Source organism: Chionomys nivalis, chromosome 5 (assembly GCF_950005125.1).
Source record: "Chionomys nivalis chromosome 5, mChiNiv1.1, whole genome shotgun sequence".
Taxonomy (NCBI): domain Eukaryota; kingdom Metazoa; phylum Chordata; class Mammalia; order Rodentia; family Cricetidae; genus Chionomys; species Chionomys nivalis.
In genome coordinates this window covers 245,656-267,838 of record NC_080090.1, presented here as the reverse complement: position 1 = coordinate 267,838, position 22,183 = coordinate 245,656, and the positions used below count along the sequence as shown (strand labels likewise).

The following is a 22,183-nucleotide window of genomic DNA, read 5'->3' as shown; positions in this document are numbered from 1 at the left end:
CATTTAAGGAAATCCAACAAGGTCCTGGTATATGCTAGGCAATTGCTCCACCAGTTCTAGACTCTGCCTCATAAATAAATCAGTCAAAGTGGCAAAAGGGCATTTGGGGACAGCATGAATTACCCATGCACCTCCACCCTTAGCATCTGACTGACTGAGTCTGGGGAAACAGGATTTGTTCCATGTTCCAGCTGAGAGGCTTTGGCTCCCAGATATGCAGAGAGCATTTCTACACCCATGGGGTAAGTAAGCACTTGCCAGTGTCACTTGCCAGTGACACCTCCTATCCCAGGACTGGAGGGAACTGGCTTGATAACTCAGAGCAACAACAGCTCAGAGAGGGTGGGATTGGGTCTGAGGGTCTATGAGGAGAAGTCGCTGGGACTAGCTGGCCAGGACAAGTACTAATGGCCTTGGTTCATCAGCCCACATCTGGAGAGCCAAAGGTTTGTTTGTTTATTTATTTATTTATTTATTTATTTATTTATTTATTTATTTATTATGTATACAATATTCTGTCTGTGTGTATGCCTGCAGGCCAGAAGAGGGCATCAGACCCCATCCAGACCCCATTACAGATGGTTGTGAGCCACCATGTGGTTGCTGGGAATTGAACTCAGGACCTTTGGAAGAGCAGGCAGTGCTCTTAACCTCTGAGCCATTTCTCCAGCCCCCCCCAAAGGTTCTTGTGTTGATATTTTGTTTGTGCTCTAACAAATAAAGCTTGCCTGAAGATAAGAGGGTGGACTAGTTAACCACAGAGCCCAGCCAGTTTGATCCTTTGATCCCAGCACTTGGGATCTCATGCCTTTAATCCCAGCCAGGGAGGTGGAGACAGCCAGGGAGGTGGAGACAGCATCTCACCCCTTTGTTCTGAGGATTCGGTGGAAGTAAAAAGTTTCTTTAGTGGCTGGCTCCTTTACTTCTCTGATCTTTCAGCATTTGCCCCAATATCTGACTCTGGGTTTTATTGTCAAGACCAATTAGAATTCTCACTACAGGTTCTCTGTTCTTGGGCTAAACAGAGTCTTGTTTCTCTTTCACCTGGGTTACCACAGCTCTCTCTTTGCCACCAGACTAACTTACAACCTCACCAGTTAGAAAATGTCTGTGCTGGGCCTCCATCACTGCGTCCCCCACCACCACCTTAGAGTTCCGAGGGCCCGATCCTGTCTGTTGGGCACGTTTGGCTTGGGAGGAAATGCCAGTTGTTCACCGGGTGACACAGAGACTCAGTATTTATAGGGGGACTGTCCTCTCCAGCTGGGTTGGAAGTTCTGATGCTAACCCGGAGGTGAGGAGTGATGGGAAGTAATGGGTCAGGATGACCTCGGTCCACTGCCCTGGGGGCCTTCTGGTGTCTGTCTCTCCTCTGACACGGAGGAGACTGCAAGGCTGCCTTGGTTGAGAAAGGGAGGAACTGAAAGAGATGGTCTTTGGGGAAAACAGATTTTTACCTCAGGGGGAGGACCTGAGGCTAGACTCTGGCTAGAGGGGTGCAGTGTTGGAAGTGGATCATGGGCTTTTCTAGTTCAACTCACTGCCTCCCTCTTAATGGTTCCATCACCTGTTAGTGGCACCAAACTGGGGACCAAACCTTCCATACATGGGGTACACTAATTCAAGCCACTGTAGCTCTGTAGAACTTTCACCAGGGTAATTTTTACAGAAGAATTCATATCCAAACCCCTAGCCTGAAGGGAAAGCGATTTGCCTGCACCTTATTCTCTGAGCCAATTTACATTTATTATTATTTTCGCCCCACGCAGGTCTGCTAATGGGCAGGCCAGATCTCGTACTGAGAAAATGGGCTTCGGATCGTGGTTGCCGTGTGTGGGGGGAAAAAAAATCTCAGCCTGGGGGAGGGCGTGCACTAGGACCTGGAGGCTCCCCTTTCCCACCCTCTGCGCTGCGGTACCTAAAAGCCCCTTGTTAAGTCCCGGCAGGTAGCCTCCAAAGGGTCTCTAGGCCACTTCTACTCTACTGTCCGCCCGCTGGAGGGAGCCTCGGAATCGTACCCCTTTATCCAGGCGGTTCTCGCTGTCCCAGGCAGAGACCCAGGTTCAAGTAGGGCCAGCCCCTGGTGGAGGTCACACAGTGACCCTACTGGTTTTTCTGGCTGGTGGTCCCTGTTGACTTGGATCCTGGAGAGGGCCCTAAGTTGGCCCCTCCACAGTCCCAACATCACTTGGCCACCCTGTGCAGGGATGCCGTGTGGTCCGGGTCTGCCCTCCCTGAAGCACTTGGGCCCGGGCTCGGGTCCGGTGCCCGGGGCGGAGGTTCTACTCGTGGCGGCGCTCGTGCGCCCTCTGGTGGCCATCTTTCGAGCCTGGGGCGCGGAGTCCCCAATCCGCAAAGGGCGGGGTGACCCAGATCCACAGACCCTGAGCGAGTATCTCCTTGTTTGCAGAAAGGAATCCAGCTTTCGTTGACACTTAGTTCCTGGAAACCAGTGGGGGGACACATGGATCACCAAATAGGCAAGGAGCGCCCCCGAGGCCTGTGCCCTGGGAGGAGCGGGCAGGGACCGCGCACCCAGCGGAAATGGTGGCTATTGTGCTGGTGTCACGCCCTCCTACTCCCGTGCCGAGGATCCGCCACTGGATGCCGCGCATCCAGGGTGGGAGGCCTGAGGCCAGCAGGTCAGAATGGAAGAGCCCCGGTCTCTGTAGGGGACACGGATGGTGGCTGATAAACCCCCCCCCCTTTCAAATTTTCCCTTGTTTACCAAGCTTATCGGAGGTTCCGAATCAATACACACTCAGTTTTGGGGATCTTGCTTGGAAATGTGGCCCAGACACCGCTGTGCTGCCCTGGCGACCTGGGTGTGCGGCTTTACCCAGATGCCACCTTGAGCTGAGACCCTTAACCCAGCCAGACCCAGGCGACTTCCCGCGTGTTCCTCCTGCTGCTGCTGCTGCTGCGGCGGATGGGGGGATTAAAGAGGGGGAAAGGGGCCCTGGGCTTAGTCCTGGTTCTGCTGAGGACCGCAAAGGAAGGGAGCTAGGTGGGGAGGGAGCCTCAGTAGAGTATGCTCTAAAGTATCTGCGGCCTGATGGTGTGGGTCCTTAGCTCTGATGGGAGAGAGGATGAATGTTTTGAGTCTGCAGGAACCTCGAGGTCCACAGAGCAAGGGGAGCCTCTGGGAGGAGCAAGCATTCCACCTTGTGTGGCTGGAAAGAAGGATGGGTGGGGAGGAATTTGAGGAGACTGGGTAATGCATAAACAATGAAATTTGATTTTAGAATTTTGGAGGCTGAGGGTCTGGGGAGTGTAGCTCCATTGGTAAAGGGCGGGTCTAGCATGCAGGAAGACCCTGAGTTTGATCCCCAGGGTGACAAAAAATCAAAAATGATGGTGTAACCTGTTATCACAGCGCAGAACAGGTGGAGGCAGGAGGATCAGAAGATCAAGGTCATCCTTGACAACAGAGTAAGTGCAGAGCTAGCCTGGGCTATGTGACCCTGCCTCCAAACCAAGCCAAACCATTGTTCTGGAGGAGGTTGGCAAGGCCAAGATCAAGATCTGGTGGGATTGGGTGTCTGGAGAGAGGCTCTGTGCCATGGGGGAGGGATTAAGGACAAAAGGCTGCTTCCTCCAACCTCCAACTCCTTTTTAAATATTTTCTTATTATATATAGACTCACCAGAAGAGGGCACCAGATCTCATTATAGATGGTTGTGAGTCACAATATGGTTGCTGGGATTTGAACTCAGGACTCAGGACTCCGGAAGAACAGTCTGTTCTCTCTGGCTCTTCTATAAGCCCCCAATCCTGTGGTGGAAGGATCACCGAGGCATTACCTCGTACTGTTGAGCTGGGACAGTATCATTCAAACTGTAGTAGCTCCCCAAGAAGCAGCCCCTCTGAGGATGGGGCTGCATGGAATGAGCTCCAAAGTGAACCACATGTTTAAAGTGACAGTTACGTCGTTAGCTTGTCCCCAGCATGTGTCATGAGGAAATGGGCAGGCGTGTGTACTTCCCCCAGTTATCCCCAGTGCCCACTCGGCGGGGCGTCTCCTCTGGATGGAATGATGGGGCTGGTCCTTGGCTCTTGGTGCTCTTTGGGGAACTGGTGGAAGCTTTAGTAGGTCGGGCCTAGGAGGAGAAAGTAGGTGACTTGGGTTGGGGTCCCTTTGAAGGTTACAGAGCCCCTGTTCCTTCCTGTCTCTATTTCTATCTACCTAGAAGTGAACAGCCTTGTTCCTGCACACCGCCCATTGCCAAGATGGCTCTGTTTTTACTGGGACCCAGAATGGATGGACTAAAGGACCATGGGTGGAAATCTCTAAACCGTGAGCTAAAATGAGTCCTTCACTCTTTGAGTCATTTCCGGCAGGTGTTTCCTCACAATGGGACAAAAACAACCATCAGTCTGGAGAGCCTGGGACAGCACAGGTGGGAGCCACCGAGCTTCCTGGGTCCCTACCTTGAGGACACAGGAAGAACAGTTATCTCCCGCCATGTGGAAACTGCCTTTAGTCACATCCTGACCAAGTGCTGGTCCTGATGCTGCTCCTGCAACAAGCAGCACTGTCTTGCTTATGTGGCCTATGGCCTTTTATGCTGACCAGGCGGCGTTCCCCACTGATGTCACTAGCGGCACGTGCCTGGCTTCAGTTCCGAGAGGTCTGGGCTGTGGAAGGCAAATGAAAATCTCAGGGAACTGCTCAGAACCCCAAAGAAAGTATGGATGGTGACTGAAGGCCCTTAATCCCAGCACTCAGGAGACAGAGGCAGGTGGATCTCTGTGAGTTCACAGCCAGCCTGGTCTACACAGTAAGTTCCAGGAGAGCAAGGGCTACATAAAGTTGTCCTGTCAAAAAATAAAACAAATAAGCTGGGCGGTGGTGGCGCAGGCCTTTAATCCCAATACTTGGAAGGCAGAGGCAGGCAGATCTTTGTGAGTTCGAGGTCAGCCTGGTGTACAAAGTAAGTTCCAGTTCAGCCTAAGTTACACAGAGAAACCCTGCCTGGAGAAACAAAACAAACAAAAACCCCAAAACAGAATTAAAAAAAACCCCACAAAGAACAAAAAGTAAATAAATAAGAAAGGATTCACTTATGAAGTGTGATTTGGAGGGAGAGGAAGGGGAGAGAGAGCGTTATGGTCCAAATTGACTGGAACTCACTATGTAGCTCCAATAGCCGGGAACTCAAGGCAATCCTCCTGCTTCAGCTTCCTGAATGCTGGAGTTACACATGTAAGCCACCATGCCCAGCTTACATTATCCTTCAATGTGACTGGCAGAAGTTCCTCTAGCGCAGGTGCAGGGGGAACCACAGATTGGACGTCAGCATTTGACGGTCATTGGTGTAAGCAAAAGAGACTCTGCTCTTTGTTTCTTGAGACAAGGTCTCACTATGTAGCCAAGGCTGGCTTCAAATGTCCTACCCTCCTGCCTCAGCCTTCAGAGTCCTGAGAGTATAGGCATGAACCAGAGCTCATCCTAGGTGCTATGTTGCACATACATTTGAGTGCAGATCTGGGGCCTGAGGGCCAGTGGCTCTGTCTGAGGCTCTGTTGGTGACATCTGAAGGTGCATTGATTTGACATTGGCCAGGAGGCTGGCAGTATGTGATGAGCTGGGTGCTGGCTGTGAGACCGGACTGTGAACTGGGGTCTCAAAAACTCCAAGTATAGCACAGTGTGGTAGCATCCTGCAATCCTACCACTCCAGAAGGATCATGAATGTGAGGCCAGCCTCGGCTATATACTGAGCCCTTGTCTCAAAGAGGGAGGGAGGGAGGGGGAAGGAGAAAGGAGGAGGAGGAGGAAGGCAAAAGGAGCCTGGACGGGCAGCCGGAGAAAAGGAAGGGCCCACTCAACAGACCCGACCAATGGGTAAAGCCACTTTACTCAATGGGTAAAGCCACTTGCTGCCAACCATGAGGTCTGAGTGGGGTTGCCCAGGATCCATACGATGGAAGAGGGAGCCATCTCCTGCAAGTTGTCCTTTGACCTCCACTCCTTCAGTGGTGAGAGCCCCTACCCCACATAAACAATGATTTTTAGAAAGGGACCAAGGTAAGTCCTTTGCAAGCCCAAATGTGTCCACTAGATGGCATCAAAGCTAATAAGATCTCCTTCCCAGGCGTTCCCAAAGAGCAACCAAGGTCTGACCCCTCGGCTCCTGAAATCCGCTGGAGCCGTTTACAGGTTCTGAGAGGTTGAGACTTGAGAAGTGTGGCGGCTGCGGACGTTACACCGGTGTGTGTCCTGGCCGGAGATGGGGCTGGAATGCAGGTTGTGGTACAGGTCGCAGCAGCCAAGGGGAGCAACAACTTCTGATTTGCACAGCTTCAGAAATCTCCCACGGAGGAGGGCAGGAACCGGAAAGTCTGGGAGGGGCGGGGAATATGGGCACCAACCGCCGACCTCTGCAGAGGAGTCAGATGTCCCAGAAAACGCAGGACCAGCGGGAAGAACCGCCACATCGGGCATGAAGGCTCAAGGACAACACCACAGGTCTCCTTGCCCCAAATGGAATGTGCTGTCTGGAAAACCGGAAGGATTAAGTGGACATGGAACAAGGTACAGATAGGTACTGGAGGCGAAGATGCTTTGAAATCCTTAAAGTCCTCACTCACATCAGGGCTGTGCCTTTGTCTTCCCGAATCTAGGAAGGGAACAGCAGCGGCTGTCACGATCTGCAAAGCCAGCCCTGCTCTTCAGCCACCACCCCCTGCAAGCCCACATCTGTCCCTCTCAAATGTCAAAAGGTATCTCAGGCTCCTAGAACTGCAGACCAAGTTTTCGGAGTACCAGCTCCAGTCTCAATACATCCTACACTTAGAGGACTGGGCGGTGGTGGCGCATGCCTTTAATCCCAGCACTCAGGAGGCAGAGGCAGGAGGATCTCTGTGAGTTTGAGGCCAGCTTGGTCTACAAAAGCTAGTTCCAGGACAGGCTCCAAAGCTACAGAGAAACCCTGTCTCGAAAACACAACAACAACAACAAAAACCAACAAAACCAACCAACCAAACAAACAAACAAAAAACAAAACAAAACAAAACAAAACAAAAAAAAACCAAACAAATGGCAGAGTGTCTCCCAAAGACAGCAGCACACAGTCTTCTACCCCATGCACTTCTTACCACTTGGGGCAGGCAGCCTTCTATGGACCTTGGAGTCTGTTTCCTTCCCTGGAACCTGGGAGATCGTGACTCAGTTGTGTGTGACCTTTCCTGATGGCAGGGACCCACATCTTAAGCCCATCTACTTGGAAGCCCCTATGCAACTACCAATGGCCAGAGGGACCCAAAGTGTGGGTGAGGGGCCTGAGAACAGAGCGCAGGACATGGGGCTGAGCCGATGTCGGGAGACTCCACATTAGCTTTGAGCTTACCAGTCGGCAGAGATGACCCCACCCAGGCCATGCTTCTGCCGATCCATGAGCGAATCGTGTTAAACTACTCTTCTTTTTCTTTATTTTCCCAGTGGAAATTGTTTCATGGCACCTGTACGGGTCAGTTTTTGTTAATTTGACAAACTAGAGTCACCAGGAAAGAGGGAACCTCAACTGAGGAATTGCCTCTGATAGACTAACTGACCTGCGGGTGTGTCTGTGGGCATTTTTCTTGATTGGCGATTGGTGTGGGGGAGGGGTTTAGTTTGTTGTGAACAGTGTCATCCCTGGGCAGGTGGTCCTGGTTGTCTAAGAAGGCAAGCTGGGCAAGTCCTGGAGAGCGAGTCAGAAGACAGCGGTTCCTCTGTTGTTCCTGCTTAAGATTCCTGCCCAGCTTCCCTTGATCATGGGCTGTGATGTGGACATGTAAGCCAAACACACCTTCCTGAAGTTGCTTTTGGTCATAGCAACAAGGAGCAAACCAGACCGGAACCCGATCAAACACAAGACCTGAAGTTCCTGGTGACAAGTCATCTCTGTTTGCTTGGCACTAGCAGGTTTCCGGGACTCCAGACTTTATAGAGTGGGCGTGGAGTCACACACCTGTAACCGTGGCTCCCAGGAGGGCGAGCCAGGATCTATACAAGACTTTTTCCACTCCCCCACCCCAGAGACTTTCAGTGCCTACACCGGCAGAGCGCTCAACCAATTGTACCAGCTGGGCTCAACAAGCGGGGCTCTCAAGTTCAAGGGTGCATCCGAGACACGTGGGGGCTTTCAAAAACACAGGTGGCGATGGCAGGCAGATGTCCTACCCCCAGAGTTTCTGGTTAGGTCAAGGGTGGTGTCTGCTACTTCGCATTTCTAACAAGTTTGCCTCCCTTGGTTGAAGCGCGAACTTCCAGAAGGACTGGTCTCAATGCGATGCTGGGCCTGGTACCTTCAAGTTCCAAGTTATTGCTGATCCCAGCATCTCCAGGGGTTGGCTCAGCGGGGTGACTTGCAGCAGAGGACAGCAATATCCTTTTATTGTTAACCAAGAAAACTCCTCGAGCCTCCCTAAGAGGAAGACTGTGCTCTGTGGCAATGAGGCTCAGTTCAGAAGGGCCAGAGCCTGCCCAGTGAGAGCTGTGGGCCCATCTGTTGAGAGCTGAGAGCAAGCTGAAGTGGGCTCCACCCTGTCAGGGCGCCATGCCCTGAAGACAGCAGCTCTGAAAGCTTCAAGACCAGCCTCTGGGAAAGGAAACCAGCGGCTGGACTTTTAATTTCAGAAGCTGCAACCTCCATTTTTTGAGTGTGGGGATGGAACCAAGGGCCAGGTTTACAGGCACTCTCACCGACACTACGGGTCCCTGACTTCCTCTTTTTCTTGGATTTTGTTGAGACAGGCTGGCCTTGAACTTCTGATCTGCCTGGGATTACAGGGTTGTGCTACCAAGCCTGGCCCTCGCCTCTTTTAACTGGGCAGGCTGGAGGCTTCGAGGGGCAGGACGTGCCAAGGCCAGCCTCTGAGAGCAAGATTGCTCTCTGGCACCTGTGGCGTTCCTCCCTCCTGGCTGGAACTCCCCTCCCAAGCAGTTTGCGGTGCTAGCAGCGCTTCTGGTTTCCTTTAGGAACTGTTGTTCTTAGATGTGGGTCAGTGAAGCCCTTGCCTTGCAGATGGCAGGTGCAAGGCTCTGGTTCAGTCCTCTCTCTCCCCAAGGTCTTGCCCAGCTGAGGCCTGGCCTTGAACTTTGCTCCTCTTGCCTCCACCTCCCAAGTGCTGGCCTCGCACCTGTGAGACTCCACGCCCAATTCATGTGGCACTGGGCTCAAACCTAGAGCTCTGAAACTGTTAGGCACACGCTCCACCAACTGACCCTCACAGGTAGCCCGGCACTCTCATACACACAGGTCAGTGCATTTTGTTCATATGTGTTCCTTCATTACCCTTCCTCCCTTCCCAGAGAGCCCCCTTCATCTTCATATATATATGGGGTAAGAACACTGCTGGAGGTATTAACATACTGACCACAAAACAAAAGCAAAAACTGACCTCAAATCCCACTCTAGAGCTCTAGTGACAGACAGCCTCCTGCCTGCACAGAAACAGACAAGCAGACTGATGGACTAGAGCAGAGACGCTGAAATGAAACGACAAAGTCATGGCACTTAATTTCTGACAGAAGAGGCAAAACAATACACTGAGGGAAAGATTATTTCTCAAACAGTGCTGGCAAAACTGGGAATGGGGCCGGGGGGTGGTGCAGAGGCAGGCAGATCTCTGTGAGTTTGAGGCCAGCCTGGTCTACAAGAGCTAGTTCCAGGACAGGAACCAAAGCTACAGAGATACCCTATCTCAGAAAGAAAGAAAGAAAGAAAGAAAGAAAGAAAGAAAGAAAGAAAGAAAGAAAGAAAGAAAGGAAGGAAGGAAGGAAGGAAGGAAGGAAGGAAGGAAGGAAGGAAGGAAGGAAGGAGGAAAGGAAGGAAGGAAGGAAGGAAGGAAGGAAGGAAGGAAGGAAGGAAGGAAAAAAACCCAAAGCACTGGAAGTTTTCCAAGAAAACGGGATTCCCTGGAAGACAGGGCAGGCAAGAACGTTTTGCACAGAACACCAATAGCACAGGAATTGAGCCCAGTATCAACACAGGGGACTACAGAAATCGTAAGTTTCTGCACAGCGAAAGACACGGCAGAGCAGACAATCCACAGGATGAGAAAAAAATCTTTATCAGCTTCACTTCCATAAAGCGGCTAATAGCAAGAATACAAAAAGAATTGCAGGAAAACATCTGTTTTGTTTTGAGACCGAGTCTCATTTGACTAACCTGGAACTATGTAGATCAGAATTAAATACCATGAAATACAATTGATAATAAATAAAGGGACAATTGAATTGAAAACAGTTTTCAAAAAAGAAACCCCAAACAACTAATAACTACTTCAAAAAGTGTTCGGTATCCCTAGCCAGGGAAATGCAAAATAAAACTACTTTGAGATAGTGTCTCACTCTAGACAGAATGGCTGTCATCAACAAATCAGACGACAAATGTTGGCGAGTATACGGAGGAAAAGACCCTTAGTCACTGCTGGTGGGGTTGTGCCGGGTATGGTGGTGCACACCTTTAACACCAGCACTAGGGTGTAGTGTGAATTCTATTTGGTTTTAATAAAAACCCAGAGTCAGATATAGAGGTAAATGCCGAAAGATCCAGCCACCTCTTACCTCGGCAACTAACCCGACTCGGGGTTTCTATTATTAAGACCAATTAGAATTCACACTACACTCAGGAGGCAGAGGCAGGTGGATCTTTGATTTTGAGACCAGCCTGATTTAGAGAGTTCCAGGACCACCAGGGTTACACAGAGAAACCATCTTGAAAGAAAAAAGAGAGAGAGAAAAGAAAAAAACTACAAAGTTTGTGCTTGTCCAGTTTCAAAGAGTTTGAAGCCGGCGTGTGGGAAGGTGATAGCTTCATCTCGACACAGCGGGACCCCTTTGGAGGCAATGCGGGAAAAAGCCCATGCTCAGTTTTAATAAGTTGTTACTGAATGTGACCGAGACCCTGACTGCAAGCTGCTCCCAAGCTGATGTGGGGAGCCCGATGACACCCCTGTCCCCAGTTCAGGCTGAGGCATGAGTAACAGGACAGGCATCAGGATGACCGAGTCTGTGGCTCTGCAAACCCAGTTGATCTTCCACATAGCTCAGGTCCCAGGGCAGATCGCACCCCCACTGCCATCTGTGTCAGGCTGAACCCTTTAGCAGCTCACACCTGCTTGCCCAGTGCCAAAGTCCACTTTACTTCCCGTTGAGAAGTGCCGCACCTTACAGGGGAAGCACCAACCTTTCTTGTTAGGAACTGGAGGAGCCGGGGATCATGCAGAGAGCAGCCAGGGCATTAGTTCCTCCACTCACAGTTTATTGTAGCAAGGTCCAAAGGGAGCAAAGGGCCACATCGCGCAGCAGGGCTCTGGGGATCTCAACAGCCTACTGAGGGGTGCAAAGGGCAGATGAGGCACCTTCCTACCCCCATTTTAACTATTTTTATTGCTCACTGGCTGCCAAAGGTGTTTTACACACACCTCCTTCAACCTGCCAGGAACGCCATTCAGGGCTAGCTCTCATTTCTTAGATCACAAGAGGTCACAGGTCAACAGGAAAACTGACTGCAGGAAAACCGACTAACCTCCCCTGATGTGTTTGGAGATGGTTTTCCTGTGATCTGTGCTATATCTGCTGCAGTGGAGAAACAGCTAACTCTTACATCATGAGGACTTTTCAGAAAGCTCAACCAACTAAGGTGAATTTTTGTTGTTATTCTATTTTTTTTGTATTTATTTATTTATTTATTATATATACAATATTCTGTGTTCATGAGGGCACCAGACCTCATTACAGATGGTTGTGAGCCACCATGTGGTTGCTGGGATTTGAACTCAGGACCTCTGGAAGAGCAGGAAATGCTCTTAACCGCTGAGCCATCTCTCCAGCCCCTGTTATTCTATTTTTTGAGGCAGGGTTTCACTGTGTAGCCTTGCTGACCTGGAGCTCCCTCTGTAGATCAGGCTGGCCTCGGACTCAGATTCACCTGTCTCCGCCTCCCTGGTGTGCATCACGACCGCCCAGCTGGATTTTCTTTTCTTCCTGAGACAGTTCTGCTTTATAGCCCTGGCACTTAGTGTAGTCCAGGCTTAAATTAATGGTTCTCGATCCTCCAGATATAGCAGGAGTCTGAGGGCGGAAGAGGTGCCACACTTGTATGGCCGCAAGGCAGGGGTGGGCTTGACTTCTCAAGAGGGAAAGTCACATCAGTTATACATATATATCTAAATTTATTTTATGTACATACACACTTGACTGTATGTGGAAGTGAATCTGGGTTCCCTGCAGAGGCAACAAGGGCTTTTAATATCTAAGCTCTCAGCCAGGCGGTGGTGGCGCACGCCTTTAATCCCAGCACTTGGGAGGCAGAGGCAGGCGGATCTCTGTGAGTTAGAGACCAGCCTGGTCCACAAGAGCTAGTTCCAGGACAGGCTCCAAAACCACAGAGAAACCCTGTCTCGAAAAAAAAAACATATATATATATATATATATATATATATATATATATATATATATATATATGTTTATATATGCAGCTCTCCTTTAACTCCAGCCCTAGGAGCCCCTACTTCCCCTTCTGGTCTAAGGGCACCTACACTACGGCTCACACAACCCCACACAGACACACACATTAAAAAATGAAATTAAGTCAGGCAGTGCATGCCTTTAATCCCAGCACTCTGGAGGGAGAGGCAGGTGGATTTCTGTGAGTTCCAGGACAGCCCAAAAGTACAGAGAAACAGTGTGATGGTTTGAAGGTAACTGACTCCCAAAATCTCAGCGATGGCACTACCAGAAGGAGTGGCTTTGTTGGAGTGGGTATGCCCTTGTTGGAGGAAGTGTGTCACTGTGGGGGTGGGCTTTGAGGTTTCCTATGTTCAGGATACCACCCAGTGTCTCAGTCAACTTCCTGATACCGGAAAGATGTAGGACTCTGAGCTACTCCACCAGCACCACATCTACCTGCATGTTACCATGCTTCTGGCCGTCACAACGGACTGAACCTCTGAAACTAAGCCACCACCTTGATTAGATGTTTTCCTTTATAAGAGTTGCCATGTTCATGGTGTCTCTTCACAACAGAAACCCCAACTTTAAGGCTGTCTTGAAAGACAACAACAAAAAACAAAACCAGCTGGGTAATGGTGGCACATGCCTTTAACCCCAGCACTCAAGAGGTAGATCTCAGTGAGTTTGTGGCCAGCCTGGTCTACAAAGTGAGTTTCAGGACAGCCAGGGCTACACAGAGAAACCCTGTGTCACAGAAGCAAAACAAAACAAAAAAACAAAAAACAAAAAAAAAACAAAAACAAAAAAGCAAACCAAAAAACCCCCGCAAAACTATGTGAGCAGGCAAATACAAATATAAATCTAACAGTATAGAAACTCATATATATGGAAGTAAGCAAAAATCCATACAGGAATAAAAACTAAGAACTTAAAACATTTATGCACACACACAATATACAGACTAGAATTGGAAAATACTTTTAAATTTTATTTTTTGTGTGCAGGTATATATGTGGGTACACATATGCCATGGTTTGAAATGTGGAGGTCAGAAAACAATTTGAGGAAGTTCTTTTCTACCCTATGGGTCCCGGGGATTGAACTCAGGTCCTCAAGATTGGTAGCAGATGCCTTTCCCAGAGCCATTTGCTAGCCTTGCTCTTTTGGTTTTAGAAACAAGGTTTCTCTGTAGCTTTGGTGCCTGTCCTGGAACTAGCACTTGTAGACCAGACCAGCCTCGAACTCACGGAGATCCACCTGCCTCTGCCTCCCGAGTGCTGGGATTAAAGGTGTGCACCATCACTGCCTGGCCATTTACTAGCCTTGTAATTACATATATTTAGAGACGGATTATGTAGCCCTGGCTATCCTAGACCTTGCTATGGAGACCAGTCTGGCCTCAAATCCCGAGATCTACTTGTCTCAGAGTGATGGATTATAAGGCATGCACCACCACACCCAGCTTAAATAGAAGATGATAACACTATTGAACTGATGGCGCAGTGGTTGAGAGCTTCCTTTTCTCGCACAGGTTCAGGTGCCACCGCAGCAGCTCATAACCATCTGTAGCTTGCTCCAGTGTATCTGCCACCTTCTGACCTCTGTGGGGCACCATGTACACATGTAGGCATACATGCAGGCAAAACACACACACAAATAAATCTAAAAAAAAAAAAACTTGCTTAATTAAAGTGGGTAAAGGACACAGGAAATTCTCAAGAAATCCTTCAATAGAAGGAATGCTCTATCCTATTAGTAGTTACCAGGGAAACACAGTGGAATTTCATTGTTTTAGAATTGAACTTTATTATTGTGTGTATGTGTATGAGGGCATACACACGCCATAGTTGACATGTGGGAATTAGAGGGCAGCTTTGTGGAACGTGACTATCTCCTTCTACCCTTACATGGGGTACTAAGGACGAACTCAGCTGGTCAAACATGCACAGCAAGAACCTTTACCTGCCTAACCATCTGAAAATTCAAAGTTCCAAATATGTTCTGAGCACTGATGCACAAGTGGAGGAAAATCCATAACTAATCTCACCTGATGGGCTACAGTCAAATGCAGGCAGACTCCAATTATCGAGTGAACTTATCTTCAGGCTATGAATATAACATGCATATCAAACAGAAATGACTTTCATGCTCACACCCAGGTCCCAGGGTCTCTCATAATGCCAACAGCTATAGAAACATTCTAATACCTGAAAAAGCCTAAAGCCAGAAACACCTGTTACCAAGCATTTAGGATAGTGGTTATTCGACCTGTGTTTCGCATCTGCAAAAGTTTTCCAAACCTAGAATTTTTTAGAAGAGATTTATTTTTATTTATGTGTATGTGTTTGTATGAGTATGCTCACAGGTGTATGGGTGCCCAAGGAAGCCAGAAAAAAACATCAGCTTCTCTGGAGCTCAAGTTACAGCTGTGAAGTTGTGAGCACCTGATGTGGGTGCTAGGACTTGAACTCATGTCCTCTGGTAGACTTGTACAAGCTCTGAGTCATCTCCGCAGCCCCTAGACCTATTTTTTTTGGTTTTTTGTTTGTTTGTTTTTCGAGACAGGGTTTCTCTGTAGCTTTGGAGCCTATCCTGGAACTAGCTCTTGTAGACCAGGCCGGCCTCAAACTCAGAGATCCGCCTGCCTCTGCCTCCTGAGTGCTGGGATTAAAGGCGTGCACCACCACCACCTGGCTCCTAGAGATGCTTTTAAAGTTAAAAATAATTTTCACATGTAAATCCAATATGTATATGTTTTTCAGAAATAAAGTAAATGTTTGTGTTTTGTTTTGTTTTACAAAACATGGTTTTTCTGTGTAACAGCCTATGCTGTCCTGGAACTCACACTGTAGACCAGGTTGGCCTTGAACTAACAGAGTGCTGGAATTAAAGGTGTGTGCCACCACTGTCCAGCAAAAGTAAATGTTTCAATTTTGTACTCCTACCACATTTTGACTGCCTACATTCAAAAGGTAAATGTTCAGCCAGGTGCAGTGTTCATGCCTGTAGCCCCAGAACACTGGCGGCTGAGGCAGAAGGATTATTGTGAGTTTGAAGCCAGCTTGTGTTACATATGAGCCCTAGATCAGCCTGGACTACAGAGTAAGACACTGACAAAAAAAGGGGCAGTGCCAATTATAGGCAAAGTCAGCCACTTAGATTTCCTATACCAAGTTAAGTTAAATACCTGATCAAATAATTCAAATAATCAACTCATGGGACAAAGATGGTATATATACTCATAAAAATCAATCAATTCACAGCTCACAAGTGGCATGCAACCTCGTAAAACGGAGGTAGTTTAGTGTATCTGCATTTTATCATAACTGGAAAAGATGGTTCAGTGCTTGGAAACTTCCGGAGCAATGAGATGAAAGCATGGTTATGTAAGAGGGACAATAATTTACTCTCAAAAACCAAACTCAACTCAGCAACAAAGTTAAGGATTGCAGGTAAGTATATGAGATAAAGTCAACAGGAGCTAGAGACAGCTCAGCAGGTAAGAGCACTGGCTGCTCTTCCAGAAGACCTGGGCTCAACTTCCCAGCATCCACATGGTAACTGACAGCTGTCTGTAACTGCAGTTCCAGGGTGTTCAATGCCTCTTCTGGCCTTTACACGAACTAGGCATGAATATGGTGCACAGACATACATATAGACAAAACACTCATACACATAAATAAATTAAAAAACTCTTAACACTGTCTTTATATGGTATCACACATCTACAGTCTCAGCACTCAGGGCAGAAGCAAGAGGACTAAGAATTCAAGGTAGCATGGGTTCTATAGTAAGTCTGAGGCCAGCCTGGGCCATGCAGCAACATCCTAATGTCTAATACTAATTCATAGACATTTTAAAAGGTGGTGAATAGAAATGAATTGATAATGTGCTCTTCCCCTAACAGATATATGGGCATACATCTGAGATTGCATTAAAAAACCTTGAGAATGAACAAAGATGGTTTGGGTAGCTGAAGCGTCCCATTCTAATCTTCAGTGAATAACTGACAATCATTTACTATCTGGAGCAGCTGCTTCTCCTCTTCCATAAGATGGTGGTTAAGACTCTGAAGCATGGCCTCCAAAGTAAGCTGAGATCACAACAGCTCCTCTTAACTGTTCTTGGGTTTGACTTCAAGGTACACCACATGGCATAGGGATCAAGATAATCATCTCATTCAGTCTCTCCAAATTTCAAAAGAAAAATTAAACAAAAATCAATAAACAGAAACTAAAAACAAACTCTGGACCTTGCATCCAGTGTGATCTTAAGCTCTGTAACCACCTGTCCCAATGAGAGGTTACACACCGCCAGGAGTCAGTATAAAATAGACCGTCACCCCATGCCACAGCAAAGGTCACACAGGGCAGCTCTGGAAAGTAACTTTATAACCTGGTCATCTGCAGGATGAAACTCCAACACATCTTGTCAAGCCTGGACAATTTAAAATCTGTTATAACTCACAGGGAAAACTAGCTAATCAGAAAGAGTTTGGTATTTTTCAACTAGTTAAACAGAAAAAAAGCATCTAAGCCATTTCTTATTTTATCTCAATGAAAAAAGACAGTTAAATGCTTCAGGGAATAGAAACATCAACAAGTTACAGATAAACATTTTAATTGATTAAATATATTACTTTCAAGATCTTCTGAAATCACACTTATACGGTACTAATCAACGGCCAAAGGCGATAAAAAAAGTTTAGAACCAAAACTGTTCGGATATGAACGTGTGACAGACAGTGCTATGTAAAGGGATATACACTGCTCCCAAGAACAATATTTTTAGAAGATAATTTATCTTAATATGTGCAAGGACAAAACTGTAATCAAAGGCTGAAGGAAATATATATTAGTGCCTGCTTTTTAAAAGTTTATTTTACATTTTAAATACAGTACTTTTTCATTAAAAAAATCCTAACTCTGTGGTTTCTATATATACATAAGAGCTGTGGGGCAGTCTAATGAATATTCTGGATGTAACAGCATAGACATTTGACTACTTCAAATCAAAATTCAAAAACACAGATTAAGCACTGGTTAGGAGAAAACAATCCAGTTTCTTAACAACCAAAAGAGAACAGAATTAAATATCTATAAAACCAGGTAATAAAAACAAAAAAATGCAGCATATGAGAACCTCAAATAGCCTGGATGTAGTGAACTGTGCACACTGCAGCGAGCCAACGGATCCGTGGTGGAAGTGGCCTGTGATGTTAAAATTAAACCTAAGGGTTTTTTTTGTGACAAATGACGCAAGGCAGACACTGTCTTTGCCACTACCTATCTATACCGCCTTCTCTCTGGGTACTTAACCACTTTTACAAATTGGAAATAATAATGTGGACTTCTTTTCCTAAGAAAACCAAAGATGTACCTTTCCCCACAGTAAGATATAACACAGATTAAAGCTCTAACATTTAAGCACAGGCTATGGATTTTCCATTTTCTCTAGTGTGTAATTCCAAACTGGGATTGTGAAGTTTGTGCCCTAATAATAAATAAAGAAAATTGGACTGTCCCTGGCAGTGATTTTCTATTAATGCAATGGTACTCCTCAAATGCTGAATTGCATTAAAGTGATTTTGCATACTTTAATTCAGTAGGTGTCAATTTGGGTTCATAAAACTCCTGGCTGTATGTCTCTTACAGAAAATAATTTCAATTTGAGATGTTTCATAATGCTGTACCAAAACAAAATTAACTAGTTGTGTTACCAGTAGTGTGAATAGCAAATGGAAGAAAAGGCCTGAGAGTCTTAGGGACCTGGTAGAAGGATACTGAGGTGTTTATCTGTCTTTACATGTCAATCATCTACTCAGTTTGAACGTTCTAAGTTTAAGATTCTCAGAAAATAATTCTCTGTAACATAACTAACTAAACAGCTATATAGAAAGCAAAAACAACCTGGGTCACTCAGGTAAGACCAAGTGGAGGCCATTTCTTTTTCTACTATAATCTGTGAAGTCTTGAGTTTTAAAGTTGCACATTGTTGAGCTTCATTCGGTCAAAGCTGATGTAGACTACAAGAGAAGCAATCCCAACAGAGTTGTAGCTGTGGGCTCTGGGAGAACACGCAGAGCTGACAGCAGAGGACTAGCCACCAGCCAGGTCCAGTCGATGCTGGGCCATTTATTATAGAGACTGAATATTTACCACGTAGCTCACACGCCTCCAGTATCCACTAGAGGCTCTGTTGGTCAGCACCCAAGGCCTAGATGAGTCTTCAGAGCTGCTTTTAACCTCACAGCATCAATGCTAAAGAGACTCAGGAAATCCTGGTTCCCAGCAAGAGTTCATAAACCATCGCAACAAGATCAAGAGGGTAAACTCCGACTCCAATGTGCCACAAAAGTCAAAAGAAACTAAATGTCTTATTCTGCCCAACCTTAGACTCCAGGCTCTGTAACATCTGCTTTATCTAGTATAATAGACTCTGTAGTAGACTGACTTGGACCTCCACAAAGAGTAGGAGTTATCAAACTTGAGGAGATAGACTCCCCTCCCTGGATACTGGTGGCTGCCTGCATACACTTCCTCATGACAGTCCCGCCGGTACACAGGCACAATCTCATCCAGTAGAGGCTTGTTGGCATTCTTTTTGGCTTTCTCTTCAGAAGTAACATTTTCTGTGAGAAAAAAACAGACAGAAGTCAAACAATAGGTCCAGGAAAATCATCTTACTCATCAAGCAATGAAACTACATTCTCTGAAAAACTGGCTGTTAGGACTTAAGTCAGTCTCCAACTCTAACCTCCACTGTGTACAGCTGCTGGGCTCTGGGAATCCAGGGTAGTGACAACCTGGCCCTTTGGTTACTACTGTTCACATTTCCCAGCCTTACTGTTCTTATTCCATATCCATCCGATTCTGAACTCCTACTTATATAAAACTAGCTTGCTCATGCAACACCAAAGACAATGCTCTGCTGATTTCTTTCACAATGAGGTCACCTTCATTTCAGAAATGGTGGAGGGAAGCCTAGGCAGACTACTGTTTCTGTATTATCTTAATATAAAACTCTGGTAGAGAAGGGTTCAGAGAGGGGTCTAACACAGAGATGATAGATACAAGGGGATAAAACATCAGCTCTGAGCAGACTGTCACTGCTAATAGTTGTCTGGGCTATAATATCAAATTAGGAAAGAAACACATCTTGTAAGAATGAGATAATTATGCCAAGTTGTCTCAGTCTAAAATATTAAATATAAACAACCTCAAGGAAAATGGGTCAAGAGCACGCCAGTACAGAAGACAAAAGACTACTAGATTATAACACGACAGAGGGAACCCTTGCAGCGTCTATGAATAGTCAGATTTTTAAAAGTGTGAGAAATTCTCAAGGGGAATTTAAGGAAATAGGACCAATCATATTAGGTGGCAGGTACCTTGGAATAGATCTTGGAACATTAGGTAAAAACTAAAAATTAAAAAATCTAAATAAATACAAATTTACCATTATCAATGGTTGAGATAAATACATTGGGGGCTGGAGAGATGGTTTAGCTGTTAAGAACATTGGCTGGGGGGCTGGAGAGATGGCTCAGAGGTTAAGAGCATTGCTTACTCTTCCAAAGGTCCTGAGTTCAATTCCCAGCAACCACATGGTGGCTCACAACCATCTGTAATGGGGTCTGGTGCCTTCTTCTGGCCTGCAGGCATACATGCAGACAGAATATTGTATACATAATAAATAAATATTAAAAAAAAAAAAAAAAAAAAAGAACATTGGCTGTTCTTCCAGAGGTCTTGAGTTCAATTCCCAGTAACCACATGGTGGCTCACAACCGTCTCTAATGAAATCTGGTGCCCTCTTCTAGCATGCAGGAATACATGCTGGCAGAACACTACACACATAATAAATAAATAATAAATAAAAATAAAATAAAAGCTGAAAAAAAAAGGGTAGGAAATCCAGACATAGTGACTCATCTCTGTAATTCCAGCACAAGGGAAACTGAGGTAGGCCTGGTTTACAAAGTGAGTTCCAGGAATGGTATATGGGTAGGCAATGTCACTTTCCCTTTGGGACACACAAAGTAGAGCTAAGGTCGGGGATTTTAGCTATCTTTTACCAGTTTGGGTGTTTGATTTTTGAGACAGGGTTTCTCTGTGTAGCTTTGGAGCCTTTGCTGGAAATTGCTCTGAAGACCAGACAGGCCTCTACCAGTTACTTATCTAACCTTAAAATTTCCTTATATTTCAATTTTTATTTATGTGTGTGTGCCCTGCTTATGAGGTGTGTGAGGCCAGAAAGTGGTGTCAGAATCCCTGACACTGAAGCTGCAGGCAGTTCTGAGCCACACCAGTGTTGGGAACTGAACCTGAGCCCTCTGCAAGAGCAGGAAGTGCCTGAGCCATCCATCACTCCAGCCTCTTTAACAGTTATTGCCCCAATGTCAATAATTCCCAAACTTATCAGCTAGGGGTTCAGAACAGAAAGTAGGAAGTAATTTTCTTTTTAAAAATCTCTAATGGGCAAAGGAAAAGAACATCAACCATGAAACCCCAGAGCAATTTTATTTTCTTCCTTCTTCCTTTTAAAAAAGATCTATTTATTTTATGCGCACAGACTTTTGACCTGCATGTATATATGTACAGAGTATGCATTCCTGGTGCCCGCAGAGGACAGAAGAGGACACTGGTTCTTCTGGAACTACAGTTATGGGCACTTGTAAACAACCATGTGGATGCTGGGGATCAAGCTTGGGTCCCCTACAAAAGAGAATGCTGTTAACGCCACCTCTCCAGCCCTTTCTCCTTAGCTTTGTGAGACATAGTCTCTTTTAGCCCAGGCTGAACTGGAATTCACAATATAGCCCAAGCTAGCCTCAAACATATAATGAATGATCTTCCAACCTCAGTCTCTTCAGGGCTGAGATTATAGTGACAGCAATCACATCTGGCCAGAGCCAAGAAATGACTTTGTCTCTTTCCCATTTTGGTTTCTGCAGTGCTGGGGATCTTGTTTACACAGAACACAAGCCCTACCACTGAAAATACCCCTCAGCAAGACTCTTATACAGTCACAAAGCTCTTTCAGAAAAACTCAAACTCTGGTCTTTCTTTCTTTCTTTCTTTCTTTCTTTCTTTCTTTCTTTCTTTCTTTCTTTCTTTCTTCCTTCCTTCCTTTCTTTTTTTTTGGGGGGGTGGGGAGGGTTGAGATACGGTTTCTCCATGTAGCCCTGGCTGTTGTTTATCCCTGGTTGTCCTGGAACTAACTCTGTAGACCAGGTTGGTCTCAAACTCACAGAGATCTGCCTGCCTCTGTCCCCTGAATGTTGGAATTAAAGGTATGGGTCACTACTGCCTGGCTTAAAAAAGAAAAAGGTTTTTCAAGACAGGGTTTCTCTGTGGCTTTGGAGCCTATCCTGGAACTAGTTCTTGTAGACCGAACTTACAGAGATCTGCCTCCAGGGTGCTGGGATTAAAGGTGTGCACCACTGCCTGGCATTAAAAAAAAAATCTTAAAAACAACATAATGCCAAGACAGAGGTGGTGGTGCACATTTTAATCCCAGCACTTGGGAGGCAGATGCAGGTAGATTGCTTTGAGTTTGAGGTAAGCCAGTTTTACATGATGAGTTCTAGAGTAACCAGGGCAACATGGTGACACCTAGCCTTAAAAACAAAAACAAATCAAACAAACAAACAAAAAAACCAAGACAAAGCAGCAAATGTTTTGATATTCACCAGGTCAAACCTGGACCTATGATATAATTAAGGACTTGAATCTTC

At 46.4% G+C, this 22,183-nt stretch overlaps 1 protein-coding gene across 1 annotated transcript in view; it reads right to left on the bottom strand.

Moving 5' to 3' along the window:
- Positions 1 to 16,161: 16,161 nt before the first annotated feature.
- Acbd3 (acyl-CoA binding domain containing 3) overlaps positions 16,162 to 22,183 on the bottom strand; it is a 29,840-nt gene continuing 23,818 nt past the window's right edge. The window contains exon 8 of the mRNA XM_057770304.1: positions 16,162 to 19,075. Within this exon, the coding sequence (XP_057626287.1) occupies positions 18,864 to 19,075 (212 nt within the window). The 3' untranslated portion in view covers positions 16,162 to 18,863. The remainder of the gene's footprint in view (positions 19,076 to 22,183) is intronic.